Raw genomic sequence first — 23647 nt, forward strand, 5'->3', positions numbered from 1 at the left:
CCCAATTTCACCTCACCTCACCTCACCTCACCTCACCTAAACATACCAGAAGTACAGACAGTGGAGGCCTCTATCCCAACAACGAACCTTTTTACTTCAGAGCGGGTTTGAATGAACCATTACATCTTAACCAGTGGTGGAGGATGGGACTAACAGAAATGTCTATTTTGTCCTGGGGCATATGTAGAAGTATGTAATTATGTATATATAAGCAAGTGTATTTTAATTTGTATTTTAATCACTAAATCTAGCCCTAGCTTAACCACTCAATCTAACCTGCTTCACTTTCCAAATAGCACTGTCACCCTTGCGCTTACGTTGTCTATTGTCTCTATTGTCTTGCCCCAGCCCCAGGCCCCTTAGTTTCAATAGCAGGGTGTTTTGTGGGTCAGCTATCATTTTCACTTCAGTCACTGGTCACAGCTAGCAACAGCTTATAACAGGTTAGTTATTCGGATTGTGTATTTTATGTTTTCATGTTTAGTGTGTATGTATTATTTCTTAGCTTCCTTTAAAGCATGTATCATGTTATATGTGGTAAATATTAATCAAATTAACTATCTGTTACATGCAGCATAACTAGGTCTTAGCAATACTTTATATATGTAAGTGTATTGCAATCTTAGACAGCATTCCCAGGAGGATGTTATCTAACTTATTGTGTAGGTAAACCTAATGTGTATATCTACTTCTTTAAACTAATGCGCCAAACTTTGCATGTATGAATGAATGTATGTATGATGGGATGGGTTATTAGAACAGATATTTTATGTACTGTAGATTGATAATGTACAGATGTAGAATGTTATATATTATTGGATTTGTATATGTTTATGTTCAGGTGTGGCAAACATAGTTCCTGACGTTTGTGACGTCAAAGGGGCACAGTGCCATACACTCGGTGAGGGTTCTTTCATATTATATTGTAAATAATCATGTTATGTACTTGTATGATGCTACACGTGTATCTTGAAATATAAACATTATATACATATACACATGTCTACTCTGTGACCTGATTAATGAGTAGTGATTGTATTGATTATATATGATTGTAGTACTTATTGCTAAGCCTCACATGTATTGGCCCATGAAGTATTGTAGCGTATTTTGATGCAATGTATTTATTCTTTTACAGGGCCTTCTTCAGTTATTATTGCCATTAAACTGACATCTACAAAAAACTATTTGCCTTTGTGGTATATACCAAACCACTCCGGTTACACATAGATAAAAAAACCGTCGGAATGTCGTGACATTGATATCTATTCCTTTTGTGATTCGTCTTATGTTGGAGGAACTAAACAACCTTCACTGAGACGTTTCTGTCTCATGGGAAACTGAAAAGAAAGCTCTTTTGCATTTCCTCAATGTCAGCATGTCCATATGAATTTTAGAGATCTACAGACTGTGAATATCTATATAAAAGACAACGAGGGCAATCGAGTTTCAGTTATACGTGGACCATTGTCAGTGACACTTCACCTCAAGCCGCTCCCATTTTTGTTTTCATCATGAATCCGCAAATACAAACTGTGCTACCCGATGCCGACAAATGGCCATGATATTACAGGATCAAGGCTTATTGCGCAGAGTACAGATATCTGCCATGAAGTCTGTCGATCAAAATTTGGAACTGTATGACCCCGAGTGGAAGAAAGACAAACAAGAACCAGAAACCACAGAACAGCCTAAGATTAAATTTGTTACTCCTACTCAACAAGTGGTCGACCAGGCCAAGGCTCTTATTCAGCTGCAGAAGAAGCCTATAAAAGGGCATCTAAAACCCCAAAAAATCAATTTCCTCTAAGAAGCGCAAGCAGCGCATGTATCAAAACTTTGTCTCTGGGGATAATTTGGATATAAAGCAGCGTAAAACCAAATTCAGTCAGTCAGTGCTACTTTCTGGTATGAATTCTGACTCATGGCTCCATTGCAATCGGGCTACTTTGTCATTCAAAATGTGAAAATCATGGAGTTTCTTTTGGGAATCTGAAAAAGGACTTTTCAGGTGTATATACTACTTTTTAGAATATTTGAAAGAAAACAATGATTGTGGCATTTGACAACAATTCTTTTATTACAAGTAAAATATGACCATACATCAAAGAATGGAGAGACAACATACACAGTAACATAATAACAAAAGGGCATACTAATATATTCCTTTTACATAAGATTCGTGAACAATATGAAACGCTAATGGTTTCATGATAGGTATACATTTGTTCTTACCGGAGTCTCCATCAACTTCTGAACCAGATCATTATTTTCAACACGGGGTATTGACAATACAGTTTAGCACCAAGAGTCAATGTATGATTTGTCCACTAATGACGACTATGAACAAAGAACTGTGGTAGTCAGACCTCCAGATCTAGATAAGCAGCGAATTTTCATAAAGTATGGGCAATTAATTACAGTTACCCAATTAGTTTTGCGTAAAAATATGAATGACAAATTGTATTTATCAAAATATGCTCTGCTGAATTAGCATGTGTCCATAACGTATGTTTGATCACTGATCGAGCGCAGGCATCACACACACATGATTGTTTACAGTTTTTTTAATTCGATAACGTATCATGTGTTACACATCTGAGTGAGTTTAGTTTTACGCCGCTTTAATCAATATTCCAGCAATATCACGGCGGGGGACACTAGAAATGGGCTTCACATATTGTACCCATGTGGGGAATCGACCCCGGGCCTTTGGCTTGACGAGCGAACGCCTTACCCACAAGGCTAACCCACCGCCCCGTTACACACTTGAGGCTGCACGTGAAAGATACGTAGAAGGCACATGAAACAGCTTTTGAAGCAGAATTGTAAAATATTCTACGTATCAGTCTAAAAATACCCAATTAAATGAGTGTAAAAACATAATTGAAACATAAATCAAATGTCTAAATAAAACCGTCAATAGTCAACACGACCGAGAACTTATTAGGGTTTTTTATGAGACATTAAGAGACAGATTTTTTCTTTTAAGAATATGATTGACGTGGGAGAGGGGCCACGAGATAGGTCTATTATACGTCAACATATAAGAATCAGGGAAGAAGGCATGGCTTCTTACACGATAGGCCCCAGTGTGATTTTAACAGAGAACAGTGATCATGCGTTTTCATTTAAAGAGGGACTAACTGGCACAACTACAGTGTCATATTGCATGCTACACTTTATCTTTCTTAAAAAACAAATATTGCACATCTATGGTCAAACACTTTTTCTTAAAAAACTAGGTCTACATTAATGTACCCCAAAAAGGGGTGTTAGAATTAGTGCTAAACTAAAGTTGACCAGCACACACTAACATGTTATAAAAATTCATGACATCACCATGGTACACAGAAGCGTCCATAAAAGCACCAGTGCTTCGCAATGTTACTTTAAAAAGGTCTCCACCTTTTCCGAGAACCTGTTCATGTTTGCGATTATGTTCTTTGGCAAGTGTTCGTGAAGTTGAAACCGTATCTTTACTGAAACAGCCTATATAAAGGCCGTCAATCTGAGCCGTGGCGTTACGCCGCTCCTAGCAATATTCTAGCAATTCCACGGAGAGGAACACCAGAAATGTACTTCACACATTGTAGGGATGTGGGGAAAGTGACCTAGCGCGGTCTTCTGTGTGGCGAGAGAACGCTTTAGCCACTAGGCTAACCAACAACCGCAAATGTACAAATAGCATTTGCATAAATGTCAGCTTCAGCCGTAATCGTCCTGAAGGAGGGGGTTCTGTATTACCAGATACGGACTCACGAGATTTCTCCTGTAGATTACCTACAGCATTTCCACTTCAGGTGGTATATTTCCTCACGCTTAGAAACACACGCTTGCTCCAGGTGACACAAACCTGACGAGCATGTCGACAGTGCCAGTTGCACTTTTTCTTGCAATATTGGGATTGCAGCAGAAGCTTAAAACAACATTCTAGGAGTTTATTCAACCATCACAGTCAATTGGTGGGGCCGATGGAACGGCTCGTAGAGGCAGTAGCTCGTGTATGTCTTCAAATGACGGAGGTGGCGAGAGTGGCTGCATCCTCGACCATTTCTTACACAGATCATTACAGCGGTGAGTTTTGAAAAATTCGTTGATTCCGTGCGCGCCCAGATCTGTGCCGCCGAACTCTTCGTTTTGCGAATGGATGACGGGAATGGTCACGTGGTACGCCCCGCCATTTTGGACTCCTTGGAAATCACAAATGACAAGAGCTCCTCGTGACTGGTGGTACGTGAAGTGGGAGAAGGCTTCCAGAAGTATTGCTCTCTCATGTTCACATACTGTGTTCGTCACACAGAAATGTGTAAACCTCCCTGGAATGTGTTCTTCTATTCCGACCCACTCATTGTCGTTGAGGCTTCTACTTCTGCTTCTGTAGCCCAAGATGTCGTTTATCTTTGACACGGAATCCATGAGAGCCACTATTGGAACATTGATTTTAATGTCCCACCGTCCAGGGTACTGGCTGTTGAACATATCCAAGATCAGATTGGCCGTTTGTCCTTTAAGTTCCTCATTTTGCCACACTTCCTGACTCCGAAGTTGATTTCTGAAGGCCTTCACGACTACCGTCTCGCCTGACCTTGGCCCAAGGCCGTTCAAGCAGCCCTGATAACACTTCTTCCGCTTGCCCTTTGCAAAAGATTTCCAATCGATGCCGACCCAGTAACTATGTCCGTCCGAGTCTGTGGAACAGAGAGTGTCTGTGCTCAGTTGGTTGCCCATTGTAGTAGTCTGAAACATAAGATTATTAATGATTATACATCGAAAGATGACGTAACGTGTGTTGAGCTCAATTTTCAAATTAATTAGTACTCTTGCTTTTATTGATTGGAGGGCTAAAGCGTAGTTGGACCTATAAGTGTTTAAGCGTTCGGTCGCCATACCGACGAAAGGTTTGGATTCCCAGCAAGTCATTACGTATACATAAAAGTATGTAAAGGTGAAGTTGCTACTAGTACGAACACAAGTTGCGAGCCAATGTCATAAAACCACACTTTTCATGCATAGTACTAAACAAGTCGCGAGCCAATGTCGTTATCATACATGATGTGATATACACACAAATGATCAGATGGGGTCAGATTTAAATTTAAATGTCATTATACCAGTGATATCATTTGCATTGCTCTGAGGCTGCATGTTGTCTGATATCCAGACATGGTTTTCCCAGCATGCATCCCAGTGTTATCTAATCTTGATATGATGTTTTTCCCTTGACAAGCTTTGTCAAGTCGGATACTAATATAACTGGGTAATTAGCACCTTTGCATTAACACCAGAGACGTAACGCTGGCAACATATACGCTCATCACGTACCTCGTCTGTTGGCTCAGTGACCAGTGACGCGTAGAAAGAATGTTTATGACTAGCCCAGTGAACCACATAAACATAACACTGTGATCAACAACAGATCTACCTGTCCATTGTCAGGCATGTTACCTGTACAGCACATAGCACAGCAGGCACAGCTGGTCGTCAGGTATTGAACAGGAGTGTGTTGTATATCTAACTGAATAATCTACACTGTTTATGTTTGGCAGTGAAACGGGTACAGGTATTATAGTAAAACCTCGTTGATACAGACTTGACTGTTCTCCCTGATAGCGTCAAGATCAAGGGACACTTGGATCAGGGAACTGTTCTATGTTATATGTGAGCGTTTATAACAGTAGTCTCGGGGTTTCCCGATTAATTACTCCGAATTAACGAGGTTACTCTGAACTTATGAAATATTCCAACACTGAGTGGCCTTGGCATATAACCAATCAACATTTATGTATCGATCTAATAGCTGAGATGAACAAACCACAAATATGGATGTTCGTACTTGTCACGCACACGTTACCATGTCTCACACATGACCATTGAGATATATATGTTTACAAATATGCCTATAGGCCTACATATCTGTATGTATGTCTTTTCCATAAGCTCCCGTCTTATCCGATATATGTTGATTAACAATAACAGTACCTTCATTTAACATAAATATATAGCACCAGAACCGAGATATACGATATATTCTATGGACCTAATTCTCAGTATATATAAATCATACCGAGAAAAGTAACATTCAGAAATAAATACAACGGAAATGATTTACTGTAAGTTCAATAATATATTCAATATAAGTGCTGGTAAAAATGACGAACTACACGGTTAAACAGGCACAAACTAAAGACGATAGGCACTGAAGCACACCCGTCGGGATTTAATAATTAATAAATTAATTAATATTAATATCATACGTGACCTGTACTAAATATGTATTTATATAAATGTCATATCACACTTGTCGAATATATACCTCAGATTGCGATCGAAAACAAATGCATGTTGACAAATATACATCCTACCTCGGAATTAGAATGCTCGTTGATGAATTGACGACAAAAGGGAAACAGCTGAATATTCTAGACTGACCAGATGTGCATGGCGTCCACTTAGTTACTCCCGATATTAATGTGCAAGGGTATTTCCCCTTCTGACCACGGCTGACCGATCAAAGTCAATAGATCACTGCAAGCTCATTGGTCAGTGAAAAGGCACCTGGCACGCCAGCACGTGCTTATGACCGGTAGCTATTGATTTCAACGGTATCTTTGTTATTACAGTCCAGAGATTATTCTAACGGTTCTGCGGATTAACCCATGGGGATTAGATTTCCTTATTTGGGCTCGGCCTTGGTTGCTATTGTGAATTCGTTGTGAAACCATGTAACTGATCTTCTTTTCCAATTATCCTCCCCAGCATTGTACTGTTCTCATGGCAGGATTTAACGTGTCGGTACAAGTCGAGGTGCATAACTATTTTTACAATAAAATATTGTTATGAAATGTTTAAATTATTGTTTGATTTCTTTATCAACTTCACATGTTCGTGTTGATGTAATAAATTCCAAAATGAGATATTGGTTTTGAAATGCTTTACTAATTTCTAAATGCCCTTCAAAGATGTTACCAATTTGAATTATTTCACCTGGCCGTAACCAGCTCTTGAGGTTTATAGACGTTGCTAAAACGTTGATAAAGACACAGTTTGTGAAATTAAACAAAACAATAACTTTCAAGACCACCGAATTACAGATTTCATATAGCCAGTTAATGTAAACAAATTGTAAACATGGTACAATAAGAAAGTTGCATTTTTCTGCAACTGCTTTCTAAGGAGAAGAATGTTTGGGCTTGAGGGTTGAATCAAACAAACATTGAATCACAATGGCTGTAGTTTGTTCCCCTCCGAGTCACTGGAACACAGGTACGTGTTGTGTTAAATGGACATAGGCTCATAAAACAACAATTGTGCTTGGACTAAAGGTCAGAAACAGAGCTTCAGTGTTAGATACACACACGTTAGACATGTATAGCGAGATCGTTATCTAGGCCACATTCTAACCTGTCCTATCACAACGTACAGTCTTACCTTGCTGAGTTCTTCCAAGAATATTAATCCAGTTAAGTTAGTTGTCTGTATTAGACGAGTTCGTGTTGCAGGTAGTAGATTACCTATTGATAAGTGTACTTTCTGTGCATCGGATGCACCACGGACCATTTATATACTGTCTGTTAATGTCTTGCTTCAGTGACGCCATGCGTGTATCTATTTTGGGTTGTGATGGTCACGTGGTACCTGTACCTAACTGCCATTGGATAACAGCGTGTTTGCTTTCCGATTGATCTAAACATAGCAACTGACAGACACTGTTTTATGACGGTGATGAGAGATTAAAACTCCACATCTCTGGAAAATCCCAACAAGTTTACAACTTCCACGACTAGCCAGGTGGATGTCTTGCCTAAATGAAATAAGGTGTATTAATAGTACACGTTCAAAATACCCTCTTGCGAAATAAATAATAGGCTTTGAACGGTCTGGGTGTACCTTACCGAAACATGTTCTATTCACGTCCATTCCTTTGTGTAATATCAACACTTAAATAATTTTTAGTCCAACATGTCATTTAATATGAATAAAAAAATACGCCGACACAATGCACGCATGTAAGAGAGATCTCATATAATAGGGCGTCAGTCATATTGTGAAACGTTTGACGTACACACCGATTTGAATTACGACATAATCTATTCACTAATGTGTATCGATGGAGTATTTTTGTAAGACCGAAAAAACTCGTACCGTTCCGTTATTGCAGTCTAGCTCTAAAAGTACTTCTGGAGTTCACTTTAAGAGAGTCATATTTAAGAATATGTTTGGATATGTATTTAGCTTAATTTCAGTTGTAAATGTGTGAACTGAAGCAGAAATCGGTCTGTGTAGGATGAATGCTAGCGACTGCATGTAGCGGTAATCTAAAGCAGTCCTGGTATACTTCCATTGAAAATTCTTATAAAACTAATTATCAGGGACCGTTCATAATTTATGGCGCGCGTGCGTGCGTGCGTGCGTGTGTGTGTGTGAGTGAGTGTGAGAGATCTATTTTGTACATTCGTACTCGGGGGGGGGTCAGCAATTGTGTACATAAAAACATGTTTAAAATTATGCTTAGAAATTATGAGAAGGGGAGGGGGGGGCATTGATTTTGTACATGACATACAAGGGGGGTCACTTGTTTGGTACATAATTTTAGGGTGGTGTCATTCACATTGTACATGCCTCTCCATAAAAATCATCATCACCCCACCGCCACCCACCTCAATAATTATGAACGGTCCCTTATTGTCAGCATAAAACCCTATTAGATGCAGAAAAATACTTAAATTGTAACATTTGTTTAAATTTGAGATCTGCCCTTTCAAAATTCAGATTTGGAAATTTTAACTTAGCAATAGAGACTGGGAGATATGTAAATGTTGCTTCTAATGAAAGATTTTGTCTATTTTGTAAATCAAAATGTATTAATATTGTGGAAGATGAGTGGCATATTTTGTATATGTGTGAATATCTTTCTGATGTTAGAGATAAATATATTGTGAAATATGTTAGTCAACCTCATACGATAAATAACTTTATAAATATATTCCTGCCAATAATGGTTGTCACCCCCCTTCAATTTTATTCATAGGCTAGGGGGGGGGGGGTGACAATCATTATTGGCATAAGCATGTTATGCAATCTGACTGTTGATGTGATTAACAATGTTGGTTTATCTTTATATTATGTACAAATTAGAATTAAGAGCAGATCATTTTTATAGATTCATGTGTACCACCCATGTGATATGTGATCATGCATTTGACTGTATTATGAGCCAGTGGCCTTTTACTGAATAAAACTGTCTGTCTGCTTGTGAATAATAAACTGAAGCTGGTCGCACTGTGGAAAAGAGACTTCGAATTTACAGAAGAGGGGTTAGTGAGTGAGTTGGGGTTTCACGCCGCTTTTACGAATATTCCAGTCATATCACGGCGGGGAACACCAGAAATGGGCTTTACGCATTGTACCCATACTAGAAATCGAACCTTGGTTCGGTTTGACGAGTGCTTTAACCCACTGGGCTGCACCACCCCAGACTTCTAAGGAACATTGCAAACAAAGCATCTATTTTCCAGTATGTCCCCTGTCAATTCATGCAGGGCGGTGGGGTAGCCTAGTGGTTAAAGCGTCCCTCCTCGCGCCGAAGACCCGGGTTCGATTCCCCACATGAGTACAATGTGTGAAGCCCATTTCTGGTGTCCTCCACCGGAATATTGCTAAAAGCGGCGTAAAACCATGCTTACCCACTTTGTTCATTCAAGTCTGCGTTATGAATGAACCCCAGCACAGTTTAACTACACTAAGGGTCTGATGCCTCATGTAGATATAATAATTGTCCCTGACTGTGTTTTTTGGTTAAAGTTCGCACACGGATATATTCCAGCTGTATGACAGAGGACTGTAAATAATGGAGACTAGACCAGATAATCCAGTGATTGGCATCATGAGCCACGAAACAGGTATAGAATGACAAGAATCAACCTAAGCCGCCGAGATTGGCCACTCGTTCAAATAAGTCGCCTCTTCCGACAAGCATGTTTGGCGTAAGACAAGTTCCAACCGAGATCTATTCCGGATTCCTGAGACAGGGATTCGCTTTTGGTCAGCAATATATATATATATATAGACACCCTCTATATGAAAGTAGATAAAGGAGGGTCACCTGCCATTTGTCGATCGACATGCGGGTCGATTATGTTTTATGAAAGCTCAGTGTCAAACATATTTCTGGGTTTAGATCGAGCGATAATACATTTTTTTTACACATAATCAAATGATTTAAATAATATAAGTCCCTTAATTACAGAAATATTGACTGTTTTCGGGATATGGGACAAAACCATTAAAGGCGAGCGCAAGTCGACCTTGATGTCAAAGTAAACAAAACGGGCAACATGGCGAGTGCCGCTCCTTTTCTTTAGAGCGTAGAGCTGGCCGTATTATTGCTACATACTGGGGTACCTATTTTTATTTACTGACCACTAACCAGTTCCTGTAACGTCCGACCGTAGTCTGTGGCATATCCTATGAATATATTTCACCAGTGTTTCATCATGCTGTTTGTGTTTCATTCAACCAGTTGTTTCCGCTACACTCAAGCACCATAAGGGGGGAAGTGGGGTGTAACGCAGTGGGGAAGCGCGCACAGGTCATCTACTGTATTTATACAACGTATATACTAAATATGCGGAAATATATGTCACTGGACTTTCATCACACAGACACACACAGACACACCTTGTCATGCGTGGATCTCGTCAAGGGGTGCGTACCCTCCTCTTCTGGACTAACGCTTATTCTCTGAATATATATAATTTTGAAAGAAACAAGCAAGTCCTTTCACAATGAAAAGGAGCCCCCGTGAGAAGGGAGATTCCGAGAAAATCTAGACTTGCTTCATTTAGGGCTTTCATATTTCAGAAAGGGCTGGGCGGAAGGGAAAGTAATGCGATTCATGGACTATGAGAGAGTCTACCTCCTCTTCAAGCATTTTAACCAGTTGTATACAAATATACTCATAAATGAATCATTTGCTTACATATTTTCAACAAAATGAAAACAAAGTAATTTATGTAATGTTTGGTCTACAAACACAATGTTTCCTGATTTGCATTCATTCAACGGTTTTTTCTGTCTTAACCTCGTTTAATGTCACTGCGTGTGCACCCAACTACCCAAGTAACTCCTTCCCTGTTTATCACTGGGTTGTCTGGTCCAGACTCGATTATTTACAGACCGCCGGGGAATATTGTTGAGTGCGGCGTTAAACAACAAAGAAACCAAACCAAGTCTTCCCTTACCCCAACCCGTACCCACACCTTTGGCGTCATTTGCGTCTACTACCTACCTGTTTTTAAAAGTGTACATATCTACATCCATAACACTAAACGATTTAAATAACTCTGTCTGTAGATATCTATACCCTTTGTCTGCCTTATGTGGAGAGGGCTTATTTAAGTTGGATAACTTGTGCCCAATCCGTTTCTTAATTGAATAAAATATGTTTCAGTCAATACCTGTCCAGGTAGCCTAGTGGTTCAAGTGTTCGCTTGTTGCAATCATATGCTTATATTATGACTCAGCAGCTGGATAACGCTTGCGGTGTACCTGCTGCAGGTAAACCCATACCCTCAACCACCACTCAGTAGTGTAGTGAGCAGTGTGTATTAAAAGTGTTATCAAAATGAAAATAGGAGATCAGCTTTTGTGGAACAGGTAATATCACTGTTGGAGTCAGTTAGTGAGTGAGTCTGATTTAACATTACATGTATATCAGTTATATCAGGGCATGTGAGCTTATTTGGAAAAGAGCTCGAGGCAGGATCTCCGACGTTACACAGGCTGTTTCTGTGTAAAGTACTTTACACTGTTCCTTGTATCACCTATTTATTCGACCCGTGAAGATCCGGGGTAGAACAGGTCTTCAGCAACCCATGCTTGCCATAAAAGGCGACTATGCTTGTCGTAAGAGGCGACTAACGGGATCGGGTGGTCAGTTTCGCTGACTTGGTTGACACATGTCATCGGTTCCCAATTGCGTAGATCGATGCTCATGCTGTTGATCACTGGATTGTCTGGTCCAGACTCGATTATTTACAGACCGCCGCCATATAGCTGGGATATTGCTGAGTGCGGCGTAAAACTAAACTCACTCACTCACTCACTCACCTATTTATTCACAATCGTCAGGACTTGCGCACACAACATTTAGCTTCATTTTAGCCTACTACATCCAGTATGCTAGGAAACATACACATTTATTAATCACGACTAAAGGTTTGGTGCATTTAGCGACATTAGCATAAGAATCTACATCAAAACGTCAAGCTTGGGAAGGGTATAAGAATCTACTTCGAAACGCCCAGTTTGATGACTGTTAGAATTTACGTTGAAACGTTCAGCCTGGCAACGTCCAGCCTGACAAAGGTGTAAGAATCTACGTCTAAACGTTAAGTTTGATAACAAAGAAAGTATTTTTCTTAATTAAATAAACCAGAAGCTGCCATCTATAAAGTTGCATGTTTTCTAATTTACTAACTAACTTCAGGAATGGCCGTCAAGGATAGTGCATACATCGTAACCTAAGATGCTACTTCGTTGACGTTTACAGAACTTATACTGAGTGAATAAGATACTGACTTTATTGAAACACCTGGCAAATTCATTAACTTGAGGATTAATTTTAAAATAAAATATTTTAGTGTTGCATGCCCGACCATATGATCATGTATTTACAGATGGGCTATGTGCGCTTCATCCGCCCCACTGGTTGGGCTAATTCGTAAGAGTGTGTTAATTCGATATCGATGAGGGGTCGTCATTCACAAATTGCACCACAAACGTAAGAAAGTATAACCCCTGTGTATGGCCTGAGCGGCCTTCTCCCGTGGGTACAGACACTAAGTATATTGTAATTAGGACGGGACGGACTGACATAACGATCAACAGTATTGATTAGATTATATCTAATTTGAACGACCTCGTCACAAACAGTTACATATGACGTTGACTAATTTGTTCCGTATGCAGATGCTGACTGCATTTGTCTGGGATATTTATTTTCGTCATTAGTTGGGTTTTTATTTATTAATCTAAATAAACGTTCTGATTATATTTAACTAGCATTTATGATCACTATGGCAAAGGCATGAGAGAAAAAATGAATATGTTTTGCGGATACTTTTGAAATTAACCTCCTAAAATTGAAAAATTAAATCGTTTTATAAACACGCAACAGAAATATATTTTTAAAAGCATACATCCAATCGAACATGGCAGTGTAAATAGCTTTCATACTATGGTCCATAAAATCGGGGATCTCAAACAATCTAATCAAGTATAGGCATCATTTGTTTTTCTTATCCCTTGTTAAACTGCCACCTTTGTTATCCCAATCATGCCTGGATTAACAATCCCTGGCTTCTACTTGTCCATCTACCAGCTAACAACTAGTTTCACTTGTTATATCATAACTGTTGTTGTTTTAACCTGTACATATATAGCTGTCTCTTCCTAACTGTTTCATTCACCTGATGAAGGAATAAGAATATACTTCGAGACGTCGTGACCCTTCACAATAAGAAGTTGACATCCATAAAACTCTTGTCTTTATCATGATCATGGTTATTGTTTTAAATCACTGAATATTTTTAATATTATTGATATTATGTTCCGACAGGTTTCAAAGTATTTTTGCATCGCAATGAAACAAAGAAATGTATGTGTATGTTCAAGTGAAGTAGATAAGGGAAGCTCGGTAACATAAATAGAAATCTAATAGGAAATCTTCCGACATTCAATACTGTCATTGAAACCAGTGCACATGATTAGCCGGAGGACATAGGTGTGTCATCTGGTAATAACGGTGTGTGTGCTATTGTCGGATGTTGTGAAATAAACCACGATACTCAAATGACTCGAATGAGTACACGCTGGAAGTATTTATGTAAATAATTGACCCAAACACATCTCAACATTCAGGTAAGATATAACCGGATGTACAGTTGGCCCACAAAATTTCCAGGGACATCACTATCTGTATCTATATATAGATCCACATATATCTAGCTATCTATAGCAATGGAAATAAACTTTCACTCCATGTGCCTTACTTCCATTAAGTATTTGATATCATGAATATATGGAGATATCATATCATATGGACACATAACCTATAATAGATAAACAACAGATGATGTGGACAGTTCGCCAACTATCTTTTACATATCGATTTTGAGTGCATATATACCTGGGCTTGTTTCCCCACATATGTACAATGTGTGAAGCACTCACTCACCTCATGATGTTGATCACTGGATAGTCTGGTCCAGACTCGATTAATTATAGACCGCTGGAATACTGCTGAGTGCGGAGTAAAACCTCACTCACTCACTCGTATATGTATGATAAAGTTATATTTCCTGACACCAATTAACACAATCCCCGGTTGCATATTTCAAAGATATGTAGACATTGTCATGACTGTTGTCAGATTCTGCAATATATTGGGTCATCCACTGTTAGCTTCCTTTGAATTATCTGCCCTTGACTTCAGTGGCAAAAACTATTGTGCTCTAAAAGTGCCAAATACACTTTTATTTCTGTTGGTTTCATGTATAATTTTATAAGTGGAAGTGTCATTACCAGTGGCTCCAAAAGTACCAAATATTCTACCAAATGCTTTACGTTTTGTGATTTTGAATGGTTTCATTTGGAGGAATTAAGTGGCCTCAAATGGACCAGTTTTGTATTTGGACTTACAGTAAAGTCTCTGGCTCTGTGTGACCATTTCACAACTCACAGTATTTTGTTATTTTCGCTTGTTTCATAATGGTACATATGATATTAATTTAAACTAAATCATGTTTTGGTTTCATTTTGCAATAGTCCATGTTAACACATGTTTATATTGGCGTTATATCTCAATGAATCACTGACATACAGAAACAATAATTACACGCTGTATTGAAGTGCTTTCTGTTGAAGCAAACAACACTGAAAATCATGTTATACTATTACCTTTATTGTAATTATTATTAAAACTTTGTTGTACTGCTTCAATCAAACATTCCACGTTGAGCCTCTATATCATTGCATACTCAGCAACAACAAAAACGTCCGTACGAATTCAAAATTAGATAGGCACTGTAATCAAATCATGACAGAAATGGACATAATAAGCGGATCAAAAACATTTTTTGTGTACAATATCTTGACACGTCAATGAATAACTCAACGAATATAGTGACACAAGTTTGTAAAACATTCCTGCCAGAAATAAAGAGTTGTCTTTGAATATTCCTATTGACACGACTGTTTAATTTATGAGCAAATTGCATTGTGTTTCCTAAGTACACGTATAAGTGCTGTAACGTATGGTTAGAACGAACTCTAAACGGGACCACTAATGTTTGCTCGTAACATGGATTTCGACAAAAGTATTCAACAAGGGACGCACCCCACCCACCCCCTAAATACACACACACACACACACACACACACACACACACACGTTCGCCAATTAGCTCACCAAATTATCAAGAACTGAAGTCGTTGTGAAAGTGATACTAGCAGACAAAAACAGGCATAGAGAGACATTCTCATCAGTGTGACCGCACAATTAGCGTTGCTCAAGTGAGTGAGTGATTGTAGTTTTATGCCGCTTTTAACGATATTCCAGAAATACCACGGCGGGGGACGCCCTGAATGGGCTTCACACATTGTACCCATATGGGGAATCGAACACGGGTCACCGGCGTGACGAGCGAACGCTTTAACAACTAAGCTACCCCTCCGCCCCTAACGTTGGTCAAGCTGATAATTATAAATGCATTTTTATTAGACACATGCAATTTCAATATTGTTTTAATTAAAACCATTAAAACTATTGATCTTTCCGTGTATAATGTTATTTGGATATGACTTCTACATTCAATAACGTTTAAATTCTAATCTACACTGTTCTCTATCTATGTACGATACGTTCAGACAGACAGCCAGTAAGATCGTAGGATACAGGTAACAGACAGAAACAAATAACTCTTAGGTTAATAAGGAGCCCCGGTGACATACACGATTCAGACGCTTAAGCCTGAGGAACACCAAGACTTGCTTCATTTTAGGAGCGTTTGCATTGTAGACAGTGCTTGACCGAATGGAAAATAATTTGGCTCAGGGACTGTTTGAGAGACTAATAAGACGTCTAAATATTGTGGATTCCTTTGTGGCTAATGTGTTGTGTACACCAAGTGTCTCCAGTGCGTCCAAATAGTTTCCTTCACCATGACTTACCCTTTTCACTTAATGTTTGGTTATGTGTGCCAATGGGACGCTTGGGTAGCCTAGTGGTTAAAGAGTTCGCTCGTCACGCCCAAGAACCACATGGGTTCGATTCCCACCTGGGTACAATGATTGCATGAAGCGAATTCATGGTGTCCCCGCCTTGATATTGCTGGAATATTGCACACAATGGCGTAAAACCATACCCACTCACTCACGTGTACCAACAAAGAGTTCTATTTAATACTGATGACTTCGCTAATAATTGTATCATGATGTGTTTTCGACCCTTGAAGATCCGGATTAAAACTGGTCTCCAGCAGCCCATGCTTTTCGTAAGAAGCGACTAACGGGATCGGGTGGTCAGGCTCGCTGACTTGGTTGACACAAGTCAGAGTATCCCAATTGCGTAGATCGATGCTCATGCTGTTGATCACTGGATTGTCTGGTCCAGACTCGATTATTTACAGACCACTGCCAGTAACTGGAATATTGCTGAGTGTGGAGTTCAACAACAAGCCAACTATGATGAATGCAAATCAACTTTTCAAAATGTTCCTATTTTCGCCGTCTGTAGAGTTCGTTCAATCACTACTCGTATGTGACCCATAATTACAATGAATCGCATGGAAATGTTTCGATATTCACAACTGTGTACAGGTTCAAACTGTGTCATATAGCCTGTGCGTGTCATCACGATACCAGGGTCACGTGGTGGCATGAACTATGTGCCCTGCACACTCCATATTGATAGCGAAGTTGGTAGGTTAAGTTTAGTACTATATACTATTCACACTTGGCTAAGGATCAAATCATTGGTTCAACAGAAAACTATGATGTGGGGTCTAAGTTGGTTAAAATATCTAAGCTTATTGTAAGCATGGATCCTAGGTTTCAGTACGTCACTGCATCTTGTGGATCCCATACCTGCTATTGACAGGTGCTGTGTACTTGTCAATGACTCGTTCCATGATTTGCAAAATGGTCGATTGGTGTCATGAAAACCATTTTTATGGTTACCCATGTATCAAGTGCATAAGGTTAGATTGTAGTGGCTGTTTGCCTACAGATGGGTTACCTTATTATACTCATGCCAATAATGGTTGTCACCCCCTTCAATTTGTTTTATTGGAGATGGTGTGGGGGGGGGTGGGAGGGGTGACAACCATTATTGGCATGAGTATATTATTTATCAAGTTTTAAATGAATACAATTTCAAATTATAATTCTATGTTTAAGTAAAGTTGGGAATTTTTGTGATCCTTAGTAAAGTGTTAGTAGTATATGTCGCTCACATGACACATTTCACACAGTGTCCGTTAAACTAGTGTCAGATCATTTGTTCTCAAGATATTAAACATCATCTTCTAGCACAGCAGGACCCACTGCCCCTGGCCTGGTCGAGTCCAAAGAAAAGTGTACCCAGCTAGGTATAAGGTATAAAACCGAATTGCTTGCACCTTGTAATTCTTTTTACCGATGTAAAGTCAACATATTTGCCTCTTATGAAAATCAGGTGCCATCACTAATATCTAAAAGTGACAAGTTGGTGGATCAGTGAAGGCTCATTTTCTGAATTAGTTACAAATACCAACATCATACCTTGTATATCATGTGATTAGATGGATTGTTTGTTGCTTAACATCCAAATTCACTGTTGTTCTGAATGCACAATATGTTAGTGACTATAGAAAGTCTGAAGTCATATCATGGTTTCTTTCATGTTTCATAACCTCAAGCTTTACGAAAATATACCCATTTTGGTACCTGTGTTTCGTGTAGCATAGCACGACTTCGTGTTCTTTTCACAAACAAATCATTGTTACATATCTATCTTATTCATCTGGGAGACAGCGGGTGAATCTTTCGGTAAGTACAACAAATTTGAAAATGCACCAAAAACCAAATTTTGGGTGGAAGACAAAAAAATGTACTGATAGGAGACAAATATCGCATAATTCCTTGTATTTCATAAATGTTTACATATGTCAAACTAAACCATAGCTGGTTTATTAAAACATCGAACAGTTTGGAAATTGTTTATCTAAGTGCACAGGACATGTGAATATAGACTGTTTACAACCAGTTTAAGGCTTTCTCTTTGTTTTGTCTCAGTGTATGTCGGAAACTGACGATGTCGTTTTGACTGATGGAAACAGAAATTGAACTAAAATCATTACACCTTAAATTTTATTTACCAAATGTTTCAACTGACATTTTTATTCAAAGAAAGCACCTCACACATGTTCAAAACGCTTGAACTAATTTGGTATTTTTACGTATTCGTAGGTAACTAAATATATTTGTTCTGAATAGTAGATTCATGCTTCACTGCGGCATGGTATCTCAGTGGGCTAGCACTATAAAACCAGCTTAAGTCTGGGCTAGTACAAGCAGCCGCACATACACATATACACGCATGCACGTCGTCATATGAGCGAATTATTCTCAAGCACGACTTAAAACCCAATTTCACCTCACCTCACTAATGTTCGCAAGTGCATCGGTGACAGCCCTGAACAAGACATACAACTTGAAACACACTGACTGATGTTACCTACAAATACGAAATGTTACCAACGAATACACGTTACCTACGAATCTACCGTTTATCCCGTGATATCATGCAAACTTTTACTTTTATCACCATAATCAACTTGTTTTCTGACATTTCAATCAAAAAGAATTCATTATATCACTATAATAAAATCTAAACCGCGAACTGCAGTGCATCCCTGAATAGAACATATTTATAGAACGCTCTGTTATGTAGCCATTTGAAATTCCAAGGAACCATTTCAATCTATTAATAGGCAGTACTGCGTACCTAATCAGTTTTAAGATCTGTAATAATTTTCTAAAGTATAAGTTATGTTATAGCAGTGTATTGTGTTCTCTATTTCATTTAGTTAACAACGAATACATGTTACGTACAAATACCGTGAGCCAAGACCGGGGAAATCCCAGCGTGACACCAAGTCTTACTAACGGTATCCCCCATGTCAATAATAATAAGATTGAAAACCTCACTAAAATTACAGTTGGTTTGTTGTAACAGGTGTCATATGCATCCTATGTTATTTTGACATGGGTTTATTTATATACAGGATATATACATTCATTGAATGTGATCAGTTGTTGGTACCTGTAGGTAACATTTGGGAGTTAAAATTTACCTACGAATACAGGTTATTGTGTGTGATATCTTCGTAAAAACAGCACAGAAAATGTTCAGATGTGGCACAAGTATATCTTGTGGCCCTTTGCCCTTGAACATAGGATATCATTCACTGATGACTTCGTCTGTGGAAACAGCAACATATTTAATGATATTTGTAGGTAAATGAAGGTTGTAATGCTATAATGTTATGGGGTTATACATGTTGTGTACACTTTTCGTTGGAATCGACCATATAGGTATGATTCATAATATTATATACTTTCCAAATTTTCCACGATTTTATCCATTGAACGTTTGCCTAGCAACGCAGAAATATTACAACTATTTGCGGATTACCTTCGTAGCTGTGCGAAAGATTCAAAATCGGCAATTTTTTTCAACTAACATGTTTGCGAAAGAAAGTAAAAGACTTTTACCTTGTGTTGTTGGCGTTCTAAGGGAACTATATAATTACTTTACTACCATACGTTCATGGCAACTGCCTCTGCTGGCCTTGTTCAGGAATACTTAGAAATTGTTTAACTTTGATATTAAAGTTTAACTTTGATATTAAAGAAAAACCTATGTAAGGACTTACATTGGCAGTGAATGTAATGTGAGATGTCCGGTTGTGTTGAATATATTTAATAAATCCTGACTGATGATATTTGGACAAAGACCTCTTTAGGTCGTATTGCTTAATGCTGGGTTTTTTCAGTTTTCAATCGACAATGGTCATACAACAGGGGATATTTAGTATTTTATTCATCACTCATCCAACATTAGCAAAATAATATCTCTAACTTACAGAACGAGACCCTTACGCCGCCATATCAGGGGTCACACGTATGAAAACATTTCATTTATGATTGTCAACATTGGTCTGTTTAGATTGATTGTTTGTTTTTTTCCAAAATAATCAAGGGATGAAAAAGGGACTACATGACTTCAACCAGCATATTGTATTTAATATAAATGCTATTACACGCAACAGAGCAATGAACAGTGGAAACTTCTTTCCTAAGAGTTCAATGAGTGCATTACGCCCGCACAACTGGGTCACGCGCATACTCGGTCATGTGACCCAGTGAAGCATGCGACGTCATTACACAATGTGTAATAACAGTAATATCTTCAACGGGTGAGTGATAAAATCAAATAGCTCACTGATCCTGTCACCTATCATTATGACAAATAAATCTTTGTTTAAAATTCAGATATTAAATTTCTAATGTATAAATAAGCACAGCTATACTTTGATATATTTGTAATTTACCACACATCATATTCCATATTTACATATTCTTGAAACTAGTCCTAGGTATTTGTAGGAATCTACGAAGTGTAGGGTCATATTACAATAGAAACACTCTACATGTGAATGATCAATACTCATACACCATCATTTATAGATCGTCCATCTCATGAGGCAGGTGACCCGTGAAGGTCCGGGTTAGAATATTGATCTTCAGTAACACATGCTTGTCGTAAGAGGCGATTAACGGGTGGTCACGCTCGCTAACTTGATTGACACATGTCACCGTTCCCAATTGCGCAGATTGATGCTCATGCTGTTGATCACTGGATTGCTGGAATATTGCTGAGTGCGGCATTACAAAAACAAAAACCAATCAACAATATTCAGAAGGGTATAAAGTGTGGCCAGTGCTTGTTTTATGAAGAAATCCTACGTCGTATCAAAGTCAAACGAAAAGGTGAACTTGATAATTAAACGCAACCGATTTCTATAAAAATAGACAGGACACTTGTGTAAAATCCAAAATTCTTCTTGAACTTCTCCGCGAGACTAATAAACTGATTCATACCATTTCGCCGAAAACATAATCTATTTATATCCTAAGGCGCATTAGAAGTGTGTCCAAGTCAGTTATATCTACGCACAGATGAGGTAAAGTCTTTCCTTCTTCGCACACCCACTTCCTAGGAAGGCAAAGATGTAGCGAAGGAGATATTATCATTTATATCATCAATCCGGCGAGACAGAATATAAGTAAACCACCATCTTAGGATATCCCTATCATATGTAAAATATTTTGTGACATTATAAACCAACGAATATGTACGTGATTTAATCAATTTCATACCTGAAATGGTTTCGGAAAATATACAGCTTGTTTCGACTGTTTCACGCGTTTTTAAAAACAAGACTGGTTGTTGGTTTGTTGTTTAACGCCGCGCTCAGCAATATTCCAGGTATATGGCGGCGGTCTGTAAATAATCGAGTCTGGACCAGACAATACAGTGATCAACAGCATAAGCATCGATCTACGCAATTGGGAACCGATGACATGTGTCAACCAAGTCAGCGAATCCCGTTAGTCGCCTCTTATTTGCTTGGAACCAATTCTGACCCGGACCTTCACGGGTGAGTCAGAAACCCAAAGTTTAACTTTTAAGAAAGACTTGAAGAATGCATCAATGAATGGAATTTGAGGAAATTGCCTGTTTCTAACCAGTCGTTGTATAAAAGTGCTACAAGTTCTGAAAACATATACGATGACCTGGCGTCCTTTATTAATGTTTGGGCTGTGGGGTAGCCTAGCGGTTAAGGCGTTCGCTCGTCACACCAAATCCGGGTTCGATTCCCTATATGAACACAATGCGTGAAGCCCATTTCTGGTGTCCCCCGCCGAGATATTGCTGGAATATTGCTATAAGCGGCGTAAAACTAAACTCATTCACTTTTTAATGTTAATGCCGGCGTGTAGCAAGGTTGTATCATGTCTCCATCGTTGTCTCCTTATATAAGAAAACCTGCCTCATGAGTGAGTGAGTGAGTGAGTTTAGTTTTACGACGCACTCAGCAATATTCCAGCTATATGGCGGCGGTCTGTAAATAATTGAGTCTGGACCAGACAATCCAGTGACTGATATCATGTGTAAACTAATTTGGGTTAGAATGACAATCAACCAAGTGACCGAGCCTGACCATCCCACCGGTTGAGTGGTCACTTAGGACAAACATCGTTGCTGGTAACATAAAAGTTCCCGGAACTCCACACCTAGGTAATTTCCAGGTGCAGATTATAAAAAGGGTATCATGCATGAGATAGTGTGACTCTGGATTAGTTACTGCCTCGTGTGTAAACTGCTTAAAACTGATTTTATGAAAAGTCATGAAAACAAAATAGTATCCAATGTGTGAGAAAATGAAAAGAGAGAATGAGTTTGGTTCAACACCGTTTTTAACAGTATTCCTACATATTAGGGCTTGTCGGTCCATAGTGAGGCAGGGCCCACGTGCGCAAAGCGTTCTTAACGTTACAATGATTGTAACTCCCATAGTCTAAGGCCACACACACACACACACACACACAAATATTCTTGCTTCTCATCACGCGGATTTATTTTTATATTTTATTTATTTTAAGTCCAAAACCCCTTGATTTCTTCCGAGATTTACACCTTCTCTCTAATAGAAAATCAAAATTTAGAAGTGTGAAAAATTCATGGTCATTTTGAGTGTCAAAGTTGCATTTTCTCTCGTGTAAATCTTTTTTTTTAAATCTTAGGGTCGGGCGGTAATGAGAAACAACAGTCGTAGCATTGACATCGCTTTGTGCAAGTACGCCCTGGTCGTGGGCGTTTATGACTTTATTATGACGTTTATGAGACACCTGGGCATAGTGCTGACGAATGTGGGATTCCCCACATTGGATGACTGCTAGTATACGTCGCTGACACAAATTTGTACCATCTGCGTGAACACCCACCAGCGTTATTAAGCATGCTTCTGTTTCACAGTTTCCTAAATAAAACATTTCGGGTTTCCATTTTTTTCTTTATTTTTCCTTTCACTTCCCTTTTGGTCGCTTTTATAGGGTCTTTTTCTTTTGGTTGTTCTTTTGTTGTCGTTGTCGTTGTCGTTGTTGTTGTTTTGCTTGGTTTTGGTTTGTTTACCACGGGTTGCATTTGTGAAGTTAGTTAATTTTAACAAAAATATTTTTAATGTTATTCGATATAATGTTATGTCAGTTTTTTAGTACACCACGCCTATTAGTTAGGTGACATGTTTCTGGAGGTGGTGCAGTTTAGGAACAAACCTACAGCTGTATTTTATACATGACACGTTACGGGGAATGCTTATGTGAGTCAGTCGTGTAGATACATCGAACTTAGAATTGTCCTACGGAGTATCGCCTGGTTGGGATTCCCCCTCTCGTGACGTCAGCGCTGCCCTCTTTATTGACACACATTCCGCCTCGGCCTTGGTAATACATCCGGGTATTCATATCTATGAAGCAC

General features: G+C 38.8%; 1 protein-coding gene and 1 long non-coding RNA gene across 2 annotated transcripts; one reads left to right on the forward strand and one right to left on the reverse strand.

Moving 5' to 3' along the window:
- The first annotated feature begins 409 nt into the window (after nt 1-409).
- LOC124272701 lies at nt 410-1221 on the forward strand. Its single transcript, XR_006897406.1, has 3 exons — nt 410-443; nt 842-901; nt 1139-1221. It is a non-coding gene; the product is annotated as an uncharacterized LOC124272701 (long non-coding RNA).
- A 1427-nt stretch (nt 1222-2648) lies between these two features.
- On the reverse strand, nt 2649-7585 carry LOC124272016 (eukaryotic elongation factor 2 kinase-like). The gene is made up of 2 exons (XM_046707181.1): nt 7432-7585; nt 2649-4740 (listed from the first exon to the last, which is right to left on the reverse strand). The coding sequence occupies exons 1-2, from the start codon at nt 7558-7560 to the stop codon at nt 3946-3948; spliced, it is 924 nt and encodes a 307-aa protein (XP_046563137.1). The 5' UTR covers nt 7561-7585; the 3' UTR covers nt 2649-3945.
- Nucleotides 7586-23647: the final 16062 nt, after the last annotated feature.

This window comes from Haliotis rubra, unplaced genomic scaffold (genome assembly GCF_003918875.1).
Source record: "Haliotis rubra isolate DU_JTF1 unplaced genomic scaffold, ASM391887v1 Scf103, whole genome shotgun sequence".
Lineage (NCBI taxonomy): Eukaryota > Metazoa > Mollusca > Gastropoda > Lepetellida > Haliotidae > Haliotis > Haliotis rubra.

What these genes read in the sequence shown, in the direction of transcription:
- LOC124272016 (XM_046707181.1), bottom strand. Translation starts at nt 7,560, where the DNA reads ATGGTCCGTGGTGCATCCGATGCACAGAAAGTACACTTATCAATAGGT. An exon ending in TCTTGGAAGAACTCAGCAAG is followed by an intron (nt 4,741 to 7,431) that starts GTAAGACTGTAC and finishes CTTATGTTTCAG; the next exon opens with ACTACTACAATGGGCAACCA.